The 19,093-nt window shown below is 34.6% G+C and overlaps 1 protein-coding gene and 1 pseudogene across 2 annotated transcripts; one reads left to right on the plus strand and one right to left on the minus strand.

Moving 5' to 3' along the window:
* Positions 1-6,634: 6,634 nt before the first annotated feature.
* LOC146914977 (disease resistance protein RGA2 pseudogene) lies at positions 6,635-11,060 on the plus strand (annotated as a pseudogene). Its single transcript, XR_015014450.1, has 4 exons — positions 6,635-9,967; positions 10,264-10,417; positions 10,505-10,526; positions 10,731-11,060. The product of XR_015014450.1 is annotated as a disease resistance protein RGA2 pseudogene (transcript).
* Positions 11,061-14,819: 3,759 nt separating this feature from the next.
* On the minus strand, positions 14,820-18,724 carry LOC146914978 (disease resistance protein RGA2-like). Its single transcript, XM_085717581.1, has 2 exons — positions 15,217-18,724; positions 14,820-15,115 (listed from the first exon to the last, which is right to left on the minus strand). The coding sequence occupies exons 1-2, from the start codon at positions 18,518-18,520 to the stop codon at positions 15,018-15,020; spliced, it is 3,402 nt and encodes a 1,133-aa protein (XP_085573707.1). The 5' UTR covers positions 18,521-18,724; the 3' UTR covers positions 14,820-15,017.
* Between the last annotated feature and the right edge of the window lie 369 nt (positions 18,725-19,093).

Below are 19,093 nucleotides of genomic sequence, written 5' to 3' on the forward strand. Positions count from 1 at the left end.
ACCTCTCGCAGAAGCATCTAAGAACATTCTAGTGTTAAGTGTCACCCCCTCAGTGAAGATTTGGAGGTATTGTTTCTCAGTAAACTCATGGTTAGGGCATCTCTTAAGAAGCAAATTAAATCGCTCCCAAGCATCATATAGTGACTCATTCTCCCTTTGCTTGAAGTTTGATATCTCCATCTTCTTATCCCAATATTTAGACATAGGAAAGTATTTCTCAAGGAACTTAAGCTCTAGCTCCTCCCATTTTGGACAGTCCCATTGGGTATAGTTAGCAACCAATCTTTAGCTCTACCGGTCAAGGTGAAATGAAATAACCTAAGCTTCTTTTGTGCATCGGTTACGTTAGCTGGTTGTACACAAAACTCACATGTTTCGGCAAAGCGGCTCAAATGTTCATGTGGGCTCATGGCTTCGGTCCCATCAAACTGTTTGTCTCTCAACCCATTCAGAACTGTGGTTTTGATGTTGAAAGCAACGGGGTTAGCTGGTTGGAAAGTGTGGGTAAGTTGACCACGATGAGTTGCTAACCCATAGTCTCCCAATTTTGGTCTCGGTGGTACAAGTTTTCCCATAGTTATAGATTTAGGACAAGAGATTATTTCAGATTCAGCAGGTATCGGTTCTCGTACACCCGGTGGAACAGATTGAAACAACCTTTGCAGCCGAACAACTTTCCGAAGTGCTCTAGCAGTCCTTTCTATTTCTGGATCGTATTCTAAATCGTCGGCGCTATGTTTACCTCGCATAAACAGCAAAATACCTTAGTAGCACTGCACGATACAAAATACTTAATGAATACTAAAACAAAGAAAAATTCTTAAAACAGAAAATTAAATTGCAGAAATCCTAAATTATAACGTAATTGCCTTGTTGAAATATATCAACAGTCCCCGGCAACGGCGCCAAAAACTTGATAGGCGTTTGACAAGTGGACCAAATACTATCGAAGTAGTAAAAATATCGATCCCACAAGGACTGTTTTGATCTCAATAATTCAATTACGTTGTATTTCAGGATGTATAAAAGTTGTTTTGTTTTGCCACTAGGCAGGAGATTTGTTTGAGTTCAATAAAATAATGATAGAAAATAAAGTTGGTTTTAAAGAATAAGAGAGAGATGAGTTTAGGTCTTTCGAATCATCTATGTTCCCTTAGTTGTTATGTTGCACCTATTCTTATGAATGATTTTCTAATCCTACAATAGTTACCAAAATAGTCCTAATCAATCCCTTGAGTTAGGACCCTCTTCTCGAACTACAACCCCTAATTCCTTAGGTGGTCTAATAATCATTGAAGGTTTTAGCACGTTAACCTAATATCACTAACAAACGATTATCTATTCCCAGACTAGCCATGTTTATTAGAACAATTCAATTTGGTCTAAGTCGAAAGCTATGGTCAGTAGTCATTCGTTCTCACAAAATCATGTTTATATTTGATCAGGATATAAAAAGCATTAAGAACAATTGAATTGAATAAAAACTGGAATATCATTCACTATAAATAGAGTTTCACAGCATAAGGTATCAATTAGGGTTACAAAGAAGCATCTCAGACCTAACCTCTAATGGATTTAGCTACTCATAATGGTGTTTACAAATAACATAATCATCAGAGGTATTAAAAATACACAAAGTGGTTGAAGGATGAAGAAATCGTCCTCCTTGGCTTCCTTGCAGTCACAAAATCGCACTTTGCTCTCTAGAATTTGTAATCCCTGTTTTTGGAATAGACTTCAGCATAAATAGGCACAGAATATCGCCCAAATCGTGTCACGTTTTAAGTGAATCGTGACACGTTTTTGCCTTGTAGAGCAAGAATCTGAATTAGGGTTTCACCAAATCGTGTCACGTTTTACCAATCGTGACACGTTTTTAAATGTCGAAGCAAGAGTTCTGATGCTTCCCAAATCGTGGCACGTTTGTACCAAATCGTGACACGTTTCCTTTCTTTGAATTTTCTTCAGTTTTTCTGCTCTTTTTGCTGCATAAGTCTCATTGTGAACTCCATTTTGTGATAACAATACATATACTATTACGTAATGACAAGATGTCATCAGTAACCCATCCAATTTTTCTCCGAAAAGCCTGGTTTTGATCCCCTTTGATCCAAATTTGTTTCCCAAACTTTGTTACTAGTAGTTAATCTACATCAAAAGACAATCAAAACACTTTCAAACATGGATTCACAATCTCATTTCATCACAAAATCATCATCAAACTCATTTTTCACCAAAAACTCTTATTTTCACATTTTCATTCAAACTTCACAAACAACAACAACAATCCAAACCCCAACAACATACAAACACGTATAATTATTTATCAAGTGAATTTAGACATGTTTGAACAATAATCGCTCACAAATTCATGGTTTACACTTAATTGAGCAAAAATCACCAAAACCAACTTATTTCAAACATCAACTATGAAATTGAACATATAAACACATCAATTCCATGAAATTTAACGTACCTATAATTACACATGAATTAGGAGCACGAAATTCAACATCAAAGTTCATAAAAATCACAATTCACACAAAATCACCAGTGACCCATAATCAAAACTATGAGATTATAGCTTATTTGATGAAATAGTTCTATCCCCCATACTTCAAAGCCTTAAATCCTCTAGTTATGACTTCACTTTCTCATCTAGCTTCCAATCTCTAGCCTCCCTCTTCTCCAAGTTCTTCCTCTTCTCTTCTCTATTCTTCCCACTTTCTCTCTCTAGCCTCCCTTTGTTATGAGATAAAATGTTCTAACCCTAATTTCGTTCATGAGTTAAATAAATATACTACTCTCCAATGAGTTAGGTTTCTAATATCCACAATAGGCCTAAAACTCTTACTAACAATTTCTAAAAAGTTACTACTCATTAATCCGCTAAAACACCGAATAATTAACATCTCTAAATAATACCCCTACACATTAGTAACTTAGTAAAAATAACTATTCTCACTAAAACGCCAAAAATAACATTCCTTATAAAATTATTAATTTACCCTTACATACTAAAAGACAAAAATACCCTTAGCCTCCAAAATGACTAAAATACCCTTCTAGGCTAAAAATCCATTAATCCCAAATTAAATACACACAAAGACAATTAAGCACATACAAACACATACGATAACTAAATAAAATAATTCTAGCTAAAAACAGGTTGTTATAGATTCCATTGGTTTGTGGAATCTAAACCGTGGATTTATGAATATCTTTGTGTGAATCAAAGATTTCAATTCATTATTGCAACAAAGAACCTAAGCACATGTTAGTGTAAGATTTTATGGCCTTTCACAAGAGTATGGCCTTTCACAAGAGTACTAACGTCCAAAGATATTGTTTGCAATAGTCAGTAGTGTAAGGACTCCATTAGCCTTTGATGCTGCTTCCACAAAGCGTACAATGCTGCTTCCACTCACTCCAAAAATATTATTGGTCACTTTTGTCGATTTGTAAACATATGACCAAAATCAATGGAAATAAAAAGAGCAATATAATGGGGGAAGATATTTATTTTTGGTCCAACTAGTTAATAAAGCAGAAGCTCGATCACAAACCGGAACAAAGGGCACAAGAAGTAACATATTGGTGCAAACCATCCCCCTAACAGATACAAATGCAACGTCGACGCTTCATTTTTTGACTCGTTAAATATGGGGTTTGAATCTGTATACGAGATGACCAAGGGGCGTTTGTGTTGGCTCGAACTGAGTGCTTCTCTCCCATTCTTGATGTAGACACGGGTGAGGCACTAGGTCTTCTATCTGCTATGAATTGGGTTAAGGATCTTAAGCTTTGGAATATAGATTTCGAGGTGGATTCGAAAACGGCGGTAGATAATATCTACGGTAAACAGCTAGGCGTGTCAGACTTCAGCTCTATTATTCAGGAATGTACGCGTCTGTTGTGTACAGATCTTGCGAACTGTAATGTAAAGTTCATTAGGAGACAAACAAATGAAGATGCTCATAATTTATCTAGGGAGGCTCCATCTTTAGCTAGTTTCCATATTTTTTCTAAAGTTCCAACATGTATTGAAACTATTCTTATCAATGAAATGCATTAAGTTTGTTCCCGTAAAAAAAAAAAAAAAATTTTTTTTACGGAAGATATGATAACGGAAAAACTGCGATAATTGTTGATCTTGATAAAATGTTATTATAAAATAAATGCTAGAGTTTAATTTGGTCTTCTAAAAAATATGGACAATTTAGATTATCATGATATACTTCCTCCTTATAAACAATATTTCAATTTTTATATTTGTTGAATAACTTATATATATTTGGTCTTTATTAGATTTCAATTTTTTTATTTGTTGAATAACTTATATATTTGGTCTTTATTAAAGACTAAATACACTAGCTATTTAATAAATCTAAAAAATTAATTTTCTCTTATAATTGAGACTGAAGGGTCTCGATATTGTTGTGATTGGTCTCTGTTAGAGAACCTAAGAGCATCTTGAATAGGGATTTCGTACTTAACAAGGATCACTCCTGGTTAAAGACGCTCCATTGGAGGAAGAAAAAAGTACTTGTTAAGTAATATGCAACAATATAAGGACCCTCTCCATCCTGAGCAACTAACATGTCTCACGTTTAAAAGAAGTAATAAAATATGTACAAGTTGGTCAAACTTTCACAAGAAGTAATATTTTATAAGGTAATTTATAATTTAATAAATAAATTACTTTTGTATAATGATGCAAAGTTAGTGGAACCTATTTAAACACTTTTCATTGAAGTCTTTATTAGTGTATTGTCATTGGGTCATTGATTCTTTAATATGAACTTTTATTAAAAAATTATAAATAAATGAGGTATACATGTGAGGTCCATTAAAATAGTCTCTATTAATATATTACCAATGTGGATGCTCTAAAGAGAAAATAAGGTGTGATCACACTTTCCAACCAATTTTATATTTTATTTCATATGAAGCGGACATAACAAAATATGAAATAACAAGAACAACAAATATTGTCTCTCCTTAAACCGTGTAAGATCTTTTTTAATAGAGTTGTGTCAAAAAAAAAAATCTTTTTTAATACAGTACATACTATAAAAATTATCAGCATACTCTGTTTATTATCCAACATACAAAATACTTTATTCATTCTAAATTATATGTTTTTTTTAGCAATTTCATATAAATTAAGAAATATAGTTAATACTGTATAGAAAGAGAGTTATTCTGAGTTATTTTATGAAAATACCCTTTATCAATAGTTCATTGGTATTATCCAAAATAATTCTTTGATATTGTAAAATGACATAATTTAAAACAAACAATTTTTTTTTAGAATCACATATAAATTGGAACAAAGGAGTATTACTTTCTCCTATATTTATTAGGCCAAATATCATTTTGAGTCTTTTAAGTTACATGATTATAAAGTTTGTTTTGTTTTAAATTGGTCCTTTAAGTCATAAAATATTTGTACCATTGTCCTAATTTCATCAAACTTAATCAGAAAGTGTTTATGTGGATGTTTAATGTTAAGTTGGTTTGTCCAAATTCATGCTCTCAAAACTAGAGCTCATGAGTGTGTTATTCGGTCTTGATTCAAAACAAAATTGACCGATTACTTGATTTATAATATTGTTGATCAAATATTTATATGTAAAATTAGGCTTGAAATTCAAAAACAAGAAGAATAAAATGTGTATAAGTAATCATGTTTGATGTCATAAGCACTTTTGAACCTACCATCTTAATGTTAAATGGTCTATAAGCAGTTTTTAACAAAGTTGGCTGAAAAGATGGATGACAGTGTAAATATTCTATGACTTCATTAAAAGACCAATTTGTAACAAAAAATAATTTAAAGTACCAATTGGTAACAAAAAACTTAAAAGACTAATCTATTATAAACATATAACTTAATGGACCACGAGAGATATTTGACCTATTTATCATATCGAACAACTAACTCTTTAAGTTCATTGAATAAGCTAAGAAATGAATGGTTTCTTATAATGACACACAATCTCTTTATCAATTTAGTTTTTTTTTTTTTTTTTAAGGAAACAAAAGAATAACAAATGATAAGAGAAAGATAAATGTGAAGTTACTAGTATTATAGTGAAATATTACAGTCCACTCCTAACTCCTAATTATCATATTTTATCATCTTTCATATAGGAGGAATATAAATGTTAAACTATTAGTATTACATTGATAGGAATATATTCCTGTCTCAAATATAAGCAAAATTGGTCAAACAAAATTGATGTAATTGATTCAAATCTTAAACCAAATATATTAACTTTCTTTAATATTTTTTTATGTATATTTAAAACCGGACTAATTATCAATTACATCAAGTTTCCTTGAAAGTGAGTAATTTTCCTACTCAGTGAGCAAATGAACGGACAAGATGATAAGATTCCCACATTTGTTTTCTGCTCACAACTTGTAATAGTATTATAGAACTACTAATAATTAATAATTGTTAGTATTGTTGTTTTCCTCAGACAGCTTTACTTACAACTTCTCTTTATCTTCACAACTTGTCATGTTGCAATAATCATTGCTTTTTAGAGCAGCCACGTTTGAAAAGTTACACGAGAATCATTGATACATACTCTTTGAAAACAAATAATTTAGCAAATTCATCTTCCTAGCAAATTCATATCCTCACTGTCCAAACATTGATTCATTTCCTAACTCCCAACTTTGGTTCATTCTGTTCTCGTACCTGCAAAATGACTGATGTTTTTACTTGGAATCGTGATTGAAAACCTCGGATATGTTGTTCTAGGGGAGCTTTCATCGTTTTTGGGTGTTCGAGAATGGACCCAAAACCTATCTAGAAAGCTCACTTTAATCCGTGCTGTCCTAAAAGATGCTGAAAAGAAGCAAATCACAGACAATGCTGTGAAAGTGTGGCTACAACAACTGGGCGATGTTGCTTATGTGCTTGATGATATATTGGATGAATGTTCAATAATCTTAAAAGCACGTGGAGACAACAAGTGGATCACCCGTTTACATCCTATGAAGATTTTGGCTCGTCGCAACATTGGAAAGAGGATGCAAGAGGTTGCTAAAAAGATTGACGACATTGCTGCTGACAGGATCAGGTGTGGATTACAACCAGTGGGTACCACTGAGGAGCACCAACAAGGAGATGATGAAGGGCGCCAAACTACTTCTGTCATCACTGAACCGAAAGTATATGGAAGAGATCATGATAGAGAGAAGAAAATTGTTGAGGTTCTTGTAAGCCATGCTATCGATAGTGAAGAACTCTCTGTCTACTCCATTGTTGGTGTTGGTGGACTGGGAAAAACAACACTTGCTCAAGTGGTCTTCAATGACGAAAGGGTAAATACTCATTTTGACTTGAAAATATGGGTGTGTGTTTCTGATGATTTTAGTATGATGAAAATTTTTGAGTCCATCATAGAATCCACCGTTAGAAAAAATCCAGATCTCTCGTCTTTAGAATCAATGCAAAAAAAGGTTCGAGAAATTTTGCTAAACAAAAGGTATTTACTTGTTCTTGATGATGTGTGGAGCATTTGTTGCAACGTGGAAATGGAGCGAAAGGGGAATCAGTTTTGGTCACTACCCGACTTGACAAAGTTGCGTCCATTATGGGAACTTATCCGGCACATCATTTGGTAGATTTATCCGATGATGACATCTGGTGTTTGTTCAAACAACATGCTTTTGCAGCAAATAGAGAAGAGAGCGCAAAGCTTGTAGCAATAGGCAAGGAGTTAGTGAGAAAATGTGTGGGTTCTCCTCTTGCCGCCAAAGTATTGGGAAGCCTTTTGCGCTTTAAAAGCGAGAAAATCAATGGCTTGCTGTAAAGGAAAGTAACGTTTGGAAATTATCCGAAGATAATCCTGTCATGTCTACTTTGAGACTAAGCTACTTTAATTTGAAATTATCATTGAGGCCTTGTTTTAGTTTTTGTGCTATTTTTCCTAAGGATTTTGAAATGCTGAAGGAACAACTAATTTATCTTTGGTTGGCTAACGGTTTTATCTCTCCCAGAGGAAATATAGAGGTGGAGAATGTTGGCAATGAAGTGTGGAATGAATTATGCGCGAGGTCATTTTTTCAAGAAATCAAAACCGATGGAATGGGTAATGTTACTTTCAAAATGCATGATCTATTTCATGATTTGGCTCAATCTATTATGGGAGAAGAATGTGTGGCTTCTGGGGTTGCAAGCTTGACTAATTTGTCTAGCAGAGTTCACCATATAAGTTGTTCCTTTATTAATTTTGATAGTCCATTCGACTACACCACTATTCCTTTCAAGAAAGCTGAATCATTACGAACTTTTCTCGAGTTAGATATCCCCGTCAAAAATTTATTTTCATTTCCATCTATCACTCCTCTTCGAGCATTACGTACAAGTTCTTTGAACCTTTCCGGATTAAAGAGCTTAACACGTCTAAGGTACTTGGAACTTTTTGAAAGTGAGATCAAAACCTTGCCTCAGCCTGTTTGTAAGCTGCAAAATTTGCAAATACTAAAACTCGATATTTGTTTGTATCTATCCAGCCTTCCTAACCATTTGACAGAGTTACAATCTCTCAGGCATCTTGTGATTAAAAATTGCGATTCATTAGTATCAATGCCTTCCAAGATTAGTAAGTTAACTTGTCTAAAAACATTTGAGCACTTTCATTGTGGGTTCGAAGATGGGGTTTGGTTTAGCGGAGTTACGTGACTTACAATTAGGAGGCAAGCTACACATCAAAGGCCTTGAGAATGTGTCAAGTGAATGGGATGCTAAAGAAGCTAATTTGATTGGTAAAACGGAGTTGAATCGCTTATACCTATCCTGGGGTAGTGACTCTGATTCCAAAGGCATTGATACTAATGTTGAGCGGGTACTTGAAGTCCTTGAGCTTCCCGCAGGTCTCAAGGGTTTTGGGGTGAAGGGTCATGCGGGAATTCATTTTCCCCATTGGATGATAAATACTTCTATTTTGGAAGGGTTAGTTGATGTTATACTCTACAACTGTAAACACTGTCAGCAGCTTCCTCCACTTGGTAAATTACCTTGTTTAACCACTCTTTATGTATCTGGAATGAGAGATTTAAAGTACATTGATGATGACTTACATGAATCTTCTTCCAAGAGGGCTTTCATTTCGTTGAACTATTTGACTCTGCGTGGTTTACCAAACTTAGAGAGGATGTTGAAAGCTGAAGGGGTAGAGATGCTACCACAACTTTCCTACTTAAGAATTTCAAGTGTTCCTAAGTTGGCATTGCCAACCCTTCCATCTCTTGAAACCCTTGATTCTGGTGGAATAAACATCGAGTTGTGGAAGCTCCTATTTGATTGCCGTTGGAATGAAGTTGTGGATTTATTCCCAAAGGGAATTGTGTGTAATATGCATAACCTCAAGTCACTTTTTATCATACACTTCAAAAATCTCAAGGTATTGCCTGATGATCTGCGCTATCTTCGTGCCCTGGAGGAGCTTTACATTTCAAATTGTAATGAACTTGAGTCTTTTTCGATGCATGCAATGCAAGGTTTGATTTCTCTTCGAAATTTAACCATTCGTAGATGTAAGAAATTAATATCCTTGTCAGAAGGTATGGGAGAATTGGCTTGTCTTGAGAGACTTGAAATCTTATTTTATCCACAACTTGTTTTACCAAGTAATATGAACAAGCTAACTTCACTTCGTCAAGGGACAATTATGTGCTTCAGAGGAAACAGCAGGATATTACAGGGCTTAGAAGATATCCCCTCCCTACAAAATTTGAGTCTAGAACACTTTCATTACCTGCCAGAATCATTGGGAGCCATGACTTCTCTTCAACGATTAGAAATCATTTCATGCGCAAAACTGAAGGCGCTACCCAATAGCTTTCAGAGCCTCAAAAATTTACATATGTTTATTGTTGGGTGCCCTATGTCGGAGATACGATGCAAGAAAGGAACTGGTGTTAACTTCGAATGAAATATACATCAGTAATCAAACAAATCCCTAGCTTTTTTCATGATTTTTTTTGTAGCTATATATAGTTCAATGTAGCACCGAAATTTCAGATTTAAGGCTTGTCCTGTGTCTGACACTGATACCTGCACAACACCGACATATGTTGTTAAATTGAATCACTTTTGTTTTCTCGGATTATTATTTACGTCTACATGTTTGTGTCGGTATAGTGTCCAATATCTATGTCTGAGTTAGTGCTTCATATATCTTGTTTTCCTCACCTAATGTATGATGATTTTTGACATGGTTGATGGAACTCTAAATGCAGAGAATAATTATTCACACTGGAGGAAGGAAGCGCATTTGTTGCACCGTAATGCTGAGGTATACTATATGTCATCAGAGGACGTGTTTAGCACGATAGTATGCATTCTAAATGAACTTAATGGCATAAATAGAAAAACTCCTATATGCCAAAAATGGTGAGTACCAAGAACATTTCTTTCTCCTTTCTTCATAAAAAAATTGAAATTGTCATTCAAATAACCAACGGGCTTTGTCGTCTGCAGGTTGCATTGAAGATCACATTTGGTTAGTTTTCCCATCTCTTTTAGGCTTTAGCATGCATTTCCAATCCATATTTCATTATCATCAATAAGTGTTCCTACTGTCAATGATCTTTAAATATTACTGCATCCTAAAATGTTAAAGAAAATTAAAACAAAACAGAATAGAAAATTAGTTTAGAAATAGATATAAATTTATGGCATATGACAACAATGTTAAAACTTGCAGCTTCTTACTGAAATCGGCACAAGAAATTCTAGACTTGTGGACATCTTCCTCAAGCTTCATCATCTGGATGCTGATACTCTAAGGAGAGAATGAACAACTTCCTTTGCGCTTAGGATGAATCCTTACTTTTCAGTTTTAACTGCAAATTTTTATCATAGATATGAGTGGTTATTTGGATGGGAGAGAACCAAGCTCTCGAAACTTGGTGAAACTGCATCTGTTTTCTATGAAATATTTTTATTATGCAGCAGTGTAAATGTTTGTATTCAATCTCTGTTTGATACAACTTTCTTTTGAATTTCATCAATAAAATCGTTGTTATTAAGTGAATTTATCAATTTGTACCAGCAAAGATGTTTTGCACCACTCGTAAGCGAGCAGGTTTGTTGTACATGATTCTGCACTAAGCATCTCAACATGTATACTGTTAAAAACACATTTTTAGAGAGTACATTCGATGAACAATAATTTTCTAAATTAAATTTAAACGTTATAGCTATCTGCCTTCAAAATAGAAAGATCAGCATGGCATGGCTAGAAATATTCTTTCTGTGGCTGATAAAGTGTAAGGTAGAATACCTTATAAAATCACTATTCAAAATTGCATTTTGATTTGTCCCTATAGTTACAATCAATTCAAACTATAGTTAATCAATAGTACACAAAACCCATTCAGATATACTGACTATAAAACAGCAAATTACCTGAAAAAATTCATATAGACTAAAGAGGAAATCGAACTGTTGTGAATGTCTTGTGTCAAAATTTAGCTGAAATGAAAGGATTTTAAGAAAGATGTTTATGAGTAAAATTTTCTCCGCAGATTTCAGTAAAAAAGCTACAATTTTTTTTTACATTGTCATGAAAGATTTAATTTTTGTAAGGAAAAATTGGTTAATTTATATACTTCACAGGCAAAAGTCATGCCAAACCAGCTAACCTCACAAATGAAAACCTTATTAGAGCTCTGTTTGGGAGGGAGATTTTGGAGGACTAGGCTTATATTTTAATATATATTTGAGATTTTAAAATGTATCAAAAATTCTATGATATATAATCATATAACAATTCAATCACACTTCATTAAATTTTAGAAACATTTTATAGCTTGCCTAATTTAAAAAAGAAGCTAAGTTGCATCGTTCCGACCCTATACCCCAAAAAAAACAACAAATTCCACTCAACCAATCTCGATCAATCTTACCATCATTTAAACCAAGAAATATCCATTAATTACTGCAATACAAACCAAGTACAGATCGGACAGCAAGCATTCAGCTTGTGGCAGCAATGGTTTGAGCTGCACCAGTGCCATGATCGCTCGGCAAGCATGCAGCAACAGCAGCAGCGCGGGAGTTCAGTCACAGATGGGAGAAAGAGAAACCAATGGAAGGATGGATAGTGCAATATGTTGATGCTTGTTTCTTCGAATCAGAAGCATAACAATTTCTACAAGTTATTTCTGGAATTATCCGGGACAGTTTATTTTGGCACGAACGTAGTAGAAATGGCCTAGACTCTACCGTTGAAGATGAAGCAGTGTCATATTAGAGGCGATGAAGATTGCATCTAATAGAGGTTTTGATCGAGTTGTGTTTGAGAGTGACTCTCAATTTCTAGTGAATGCTATTTACTCGAATGTCCAAGGCTCGTCTCAATTTAGTGTTATTCAGTGGCGGAGCCGGGAATTTTATAGAGCTTGGGCAAAAAGTTTATCGCAAATTCATATGTGACAATATATAAATAGTCATAAATAGAAATAAAAGTGGTTAGTCATTTTTTCAACAAAAGTACAATTTTAAATAAGAAAGATGAAATATAACCTGCCAATAGCGTGCTAAATTAGGAGGTAAATGCCCTTTCCGCGACCTCTTTCGAGTGAATGTTCGAATAATATTAACATCATCAAGCGACTTGAATATCTCCCGCTCGGTGTAACATATCATCAAGTCATTCAACCACACATTGTTGATCTTGTTGCGCAATTTAGTCTTGATAACCTTCATTGCTGAAAAAGCTCTTTCAACGGAAGCTGTCGACACTGGCAATATCAAAGCCAACTCAATGAGTTTGTAGACCAATGAAATTAATCAGCACCAATCTCAAAGCATTGTACAAAAGGAAAGTATTATTGATCCTTTAGCAATAATTACTCTGAATTAGGGTTTGAGAAATCAAAATTGGGGATTATCAACAATTCTAAATTGGGGTTTGGAATTTAAATAATCAACTCATTCACCCATTAAAAAATAACAAACATCATTAACAAAATAGAACAAATAACAAAGGAAATAACATAGAATTAGAACAAACCTGGAGGAGAGTGGAGAGGAGAAGGAATGAAAATGGAGGCAGTCTGAGAGTTGAGAGAGGGAGTCAGGGAGAAGCAAAGGAAAGTAAAACAGATATCGGGAGAGGGAGAGTCGCTTGTAGTTGTAGAAAAGGAGAAGAGTATACGCGCTGAAAAAATAGAAACAAAACACTAAATTCTATCTTCTTTTTTTTTTTAAGTAGGAAAAATGGCATTGGGTTGGATTTTACAATGCAAGCAGCAGTAGAGCCTGGGCTACAGCCCAGCCTAGCTGGGTGGTGCCTACGCCACTGGTGTTATTGTTTCTTGTACGTCGTTCCAGTTAAACTTTGAGGTCAAGTGTGTTGGGAGAAAACAAATATGGCTGCTCCTACCCTTGCAAGGACGGCCCTGCTCCTACCCTTGCAAGGACGGCCATTTAGTAATGAGAACATTTTGTTTAATGAAATGAGTTAAGTTTATTTTCAATAAAAAAAAAAAAACTTTCACTCATATAGTAGTAAATGTGATCTTCACCTCTTTCTTGTTTCAATGATATTCATTTACGGCAAAATATTCAATCAGTTATAGCTACCTCGCTATCCTTATTACTCACATTTCCGTATTCATTAAACACCAGAGTATTTCCACAAACATGTCTAAATCTATTGTTGTATTGGTCGCGAACAGAAACCAACCACTGAAGGATTCTTCTGGGGTCATTATCACAGTAGAAGAGAATAGCAATCTTGTGATACTAGATACACACAAAAAGGTTGTTTTATCCACATATGTTTCTTTCTCAAATGTAACATCCAACATCCTAGTAATACAGCAATCCATATAACGTACTCTCTAAAAATATGTTTTTATAAGCATATAAGTTGAGATGCTTAGTGCAGAGTCATTGACAACAAACCTGCTTGCTTACGGGTGGAGCAAAATAACTTTGCTAGAGTAATTGATAAATTCACCGAATAACAATGATTTTATTGATGAAACTCAAACGAAAGTTGTATAAAAAATTTACACTGCTGCAGAATTTAAATATTTCATAGAAAACAGACACAGTTTCACTAAGTTTCGAGAGCTTGGTTCTCTCCCATTCAAATAACCACTCATATTTTATATTTTTTAACATGAAGTGTTTGATTTGTAGAAGTCTAAGGATGTATTTTGTTGTTCTGGATAAAGCAACAACGCATCAGTTGATAACTATTGTTATAGCAACGATAGTTAGCTGCTGCCGTAAAGAGTGAACAGCAGTTTCCCACTGTTGAGGGTAAAAAATATATTTTCAGGCGTGGGAGATCAATTTTTTAAATGAGAATAGTAACTTTCGAGTATATATTTCCAGCAAAGTACAACAAATTTTAATGAATGTTTTTAAGATTACTTAATAATAAAGTCAACAAAATTTAATGATCTAATGGGTAATTGAGAGTGTAATATTTGAATTAAATTCATCTTTATTGGTTTCATCAGAATAAAATACTTTATTGGTCTCCAAGTATAAATCATAATACAATGTTCAAATGTGGTTAGCTATCTGGATAAAACAACGTTTTTTTTTTGTTTGTTTTTGAAACTGCTAAATTTATTCTGTTGAACTAGGTGTAAGAAGCACCATAGAACGCGAAAAGGAACCAGAAAATGATTCGTATCCCTATCCAACTTAATTATAATACAACTAATTTAGTTAATTATCTGCAAAAGAAAATCCCAACTAATTTAGTATGATTCTGATAAACAATAAAATAATATGTTATAAAATAATATGATTATATATAAGACACATCTTATGAAATAATATACCATATATGTAAGACACGTCTTCAATAGAAAGTTGAAGTTTCAAATTCCTAAGAAAATAACTGAACCATACATCAATTTGGCCAAACATTTTCCACTAAAAAGAGAAAAAAGAATTGATACATGACTATTAAAAATAAATAAATACAGCAAATCTTTCAATCAGAGCGTTACACATCTGAGCTTTACACGTCTATATCTTCAATCATGCTGTCAAAATCTTTCCGGACATTGAAACGCATAAGTTGTTCCAGAAATTGCTTGTATGCCAGCTTATCTATCTCTGCACACATTGTTCAATATAAGTCTAAAATCACACCATATTTGATATAGTAAGACGAAAGTGAAAGGAATACAATTAAGAGATTCATTCAATTAAATTACCACTAATTGTTGGTTCTGCTTCATATTGCAATTTCAAATTCAATGAAAATTGAGGAATGTGAGCTATCTTATGCCAATCTTCACCTTTTCCTCTCTTGCATCTCTTCTCCAACATAGGGCAATTAACAATACTTAACTTTTGCAAGTTTTGGAGTTGCTGAAAGTTGTTTGGCAGTGAACTTAACTTTGGAAAGAAATGGATGTCTAATGTTTGAAGAGAAGTCATGGCACCCAAATAGTCTGGCAAGGATGTTAGGGAAGGGAAAAAGTACAGAAGCAAACTTTGCAGTGAGGGGATGCCTTCAATGCCATCTAGTATGTTTTCATTACATCCCCATAGTAGCAGTCGACGGAGGGAAATTAGATTGTTCATGTCATGTGGAAAAACTAACTGTGGACAGTTATAGATTTGAAGTGTCTCAAGACAAGTTAGGTGTCTCATACCGTCGGACAGAGATTTAAATTTATAGCATGAACTAACACACAAAGTTCGAAGAGAACTCAAACCTTGCAAAAACTGCTCTGATAATGACTCCATTTCATCACAATCTTTAATTTTAAGAGATTCTAAAGCACCAAGTCTACTGAGTTCAACAGGTAATTCCTTGAGTTCTTCGAAGCCTGATATGAAAAGTGACTTCAGATTGTTACCAGAATTTCCTCCTGAAGAGGAAGCTACATCTTCACGACAATTGTTGTAAGAAAAAGACTTCAATAATTCTTCATTTCCTCCACCAACAGAAAGTGACTCCACAGATGGAAGGGACTGCAATGCAAGTTTGGGGACATTTGTTATATCTAACTTCAAGAGTTGTGGTAGCATCTCTACTCCTTTGACTTCCAACACCCTCTCTAAATTTGGTAAGTCCCACAAAGTCAACTTTTTTAATGACGTAAAAGCCTTCTCAGTTGCAGGTTCATACAAGTCATCATCAATGTACTTTATATCATTCATTCCAGATACATAAAGATTGGTTAAACATGGTAATTTACCAAATGGAGGAAGCTGCCTGCAGTTTTTACAGTCATAGAGAATAATACTAACTAGACCTTTTAGAATAGAAGTATTTCTCATCCAAAGAGGAAAATGTGCTCCCATATAACCCTGCAACCCAAAACTCTTAAGACCTGAATGAGGCTCAAGAGCTTCTAGTACTCGCTCGGCATCAACACCACGAACTCTTGAATTAAGATAACCCCATGACAAATATAAGCGATTTAAGTCCTTCTTGCCAATCAAATTAGCTTTTTTTGCATCCTTTTCATTCGACACATTCTGAAGGCCTTTGATGTGTAGCTTACCTCTTAATTGTAAGTTGTGTAGCTCTGCTAAACCAAACCCAGTTTTTGAACCAACAATGAAAATGGTCAATGTTTTCAGACAAGTTAACTCCCCAATTCTAAAAGGAGTTGATTTCAATGATCTGCAATTTTTAATCATGAGATGTCGAAGGTCCTTCAGTTTTGTCAATTGTTTGGGAAAATTAGAAAGAAAATGACAACCTTCAAGTTTAAGTGTTTGCAATTTCTGCAGTCTACAAACAGACGCAGGCAAGGTTGTGATATCACTCTCGTGAAGTTCCAAGTACCGCAAATGCTTCAAATTCTTCAATGCAGAGAGATGACAAGACCTTGTACGTAAAGCTCGGAGAGGAGTGATCGATGGCAACACATATGAATCCATTAAGGGTGGTTCAAAGTCAAGAAAGGTTCGCAAAGATTCAATTTTTTTTAAGAGATTCAAATTTACTTTTGAAGGGAAGCAACTTATATGGTGAGCTCTAGTTGACAGATTAGTCAAGCCTGAAGCCTCGTAAGCCAAACATTCTTCTCCTATAACAGATTGAGCTAAATCATGGACTAAATCATGCATTTTGAATGTAATATTACCTACAAAATCTGATTTGAATTCTTGAAAGAATGACCTTTGGTTTAATTCATTCCATACGTCATTACCAACATGCTCCATCTGTAAGTTTCCTCTAGATGTAACAAGTCCATTAGCCATCCAAAGTTGAATGAGATTTTCCTTCACCATTTCAAAATCCTTAGGAAAAACAGCACAAAAAGTAAAACATGGCCTCAAGGACAACTTCAAATTAAAGTAGCTTAGTCTCAAAGCCGAAATGATAGGGTTATCCTCGGATAAATTCCAAAACTCACTGTCCTTAACAGAAAGCCATTGATGTTCCTCACTTTTAAAGCGTAAAAGGCTTCCCAATACTTTGGCAGCAAGAGGCGAACCCACACATTTTTTCACTATCTCCTTCCCTATTGCTGCAAGTTCTGCATGATCTTCCCCATCTGGTCCAAAAGCATGTTGTTTAAATAATGACCATATGTCGTCTTCATATAAACCTTCCAAATGGTGAGCAGGGTGAGGTCCCATGATGGATGCAACAATCTCAAGTCGGGTTGTGACTAAAACAGATGAACCTTTCATTGTATTTCCACTCTTCAAAAACTGCCTTAACTTTTCCCATTTTACTTGTTCTTGGTTCCACACATCATCCAATACAAGTAAATACTTTTTGCTTTGCAAAACTTCTTGAACTTTTTTTTGCATTGATTCCAAAGTCAAGATATTAGGATTTTGTCCCGTGGCAGATTCTATGATGGAATGTAGGATTTTCATCATGCTGAAATCATCTGAAACACAAACCCATATTTTCAAGTCAAAATGGGTGGTTACGCTTTCATCGTTGTACACCAATTGAGCAAGTGTTGTTTTTCCATATCCACCTAAGCCAACAATGGAATAGACAGAGAGATCTTCACTGTTACTTGCATGCCTTAGAAGATACTCAAGAATTTGTTCTTTATCTTTGCCTCTTCCAAATACCTCGGATTCAGTGATGACAGAGGTAGTTTTCCGCCACTCCTCATCTTCTGGTTGGCGTTCCATGACCCCTACATGTAATCCGAACTTTATCCTGTCTTCAGCAATAACATCAATCTTTTTAGCAACCTCTTTCATCCTCTTTGCAATGCCACGGCGAACCAAAATCTTCTTAGGATGGAAACTAGTGATGCACTTGTTGTCTCCATGTGCTTTTGATTTTATTGAACATTCATCCAATATATCATCAAGTACATAAGCTGCATCACCCAGTTTCTGCAGCCAGTCTTTCACAGCACGGCTTGTTATTTGCTTCTCTTCGGCATCTTGGAGGACAGCACGGATTGCAGTGAGATTTCCAGAAAGCCTTTGGGTTAATTCTCCAACACCCAAAAAGGATGCAAGCTCCTCTCGAACAAAAGACCCGAGGTTCTCAATCACGATTCCAAGTAAAGTGTCAACCATTTTGCAGGTATGAGAACAGAAATGAATCAATGTTTGGATTGGATATGACTGTTTTCTTGGCAGATGGCTATACTGATCAAAGTTGGCTCCTCGAAACTATAGCAATTAGTAATATAATATTAATATCATTGTAATACTAATAACGTTAACATATTACAAGTTGTGAAGGTGCGTGACAGTGAGTGAGCAAAAGAACAAATTTGGGAATCTATTCATATGAAACATCATGTGCGTTTATGTGTTCAATGAATAGAAAAATTGTTTATATTGTTTACTTTCAAATTTATGACATAATTATTAGTTATTGTTCTCGTTATTTTCAATTGTTGGCTCCTCTAAACCATGATAATTAGTATAATATTATGATCACTGTACACTAATGTGAGAACAAGTTACATTTTCAGAATCAAAATTTGCGCATATAATAATTTAACATTTCAAGTTCACACCTTCCTCTCACATCAAACTTGTTTAATGTCTCAGTGGATACCCAAGTGGGATTTCTACTTTCATGTTGTTCAAATTTAGAAATAGAGAAAGAATCCTGCTCTTTATCCAAACAGTTTTGCTCAC

The sequence above is a fragment of the Medicago sativa genome, chromosome 6 (assembly GCF_051527215.1).
Source record: "Medicago sativa cultivar Bolivia chromosome 6, Bolivia_mono, whole genome shotgun sequence".
NCBI lineage: Eukaryota > Viridiplantae > Streptophyta > Magnoliopsida > Fabales > Fabaceae > Medicago > Medicago sativa.

Excerpts from the sequence above, each read along its gene's own strand:
- LOC146914978 (XM_085717581.1), bottom strand. The coding sequence starts at position 18,520 with ATGGTTGACACTTTACTTGGAATCGTGATTGAGAACCTCGGGTCTTTT. Across the intron at positions 15,116-15,216 it reads AGCAGAACCAACAATTAGTG|AGATAGATAAGCTGGCATAC; the intron begins GTAATTTAATTG and ends CAATGTGTGCAG.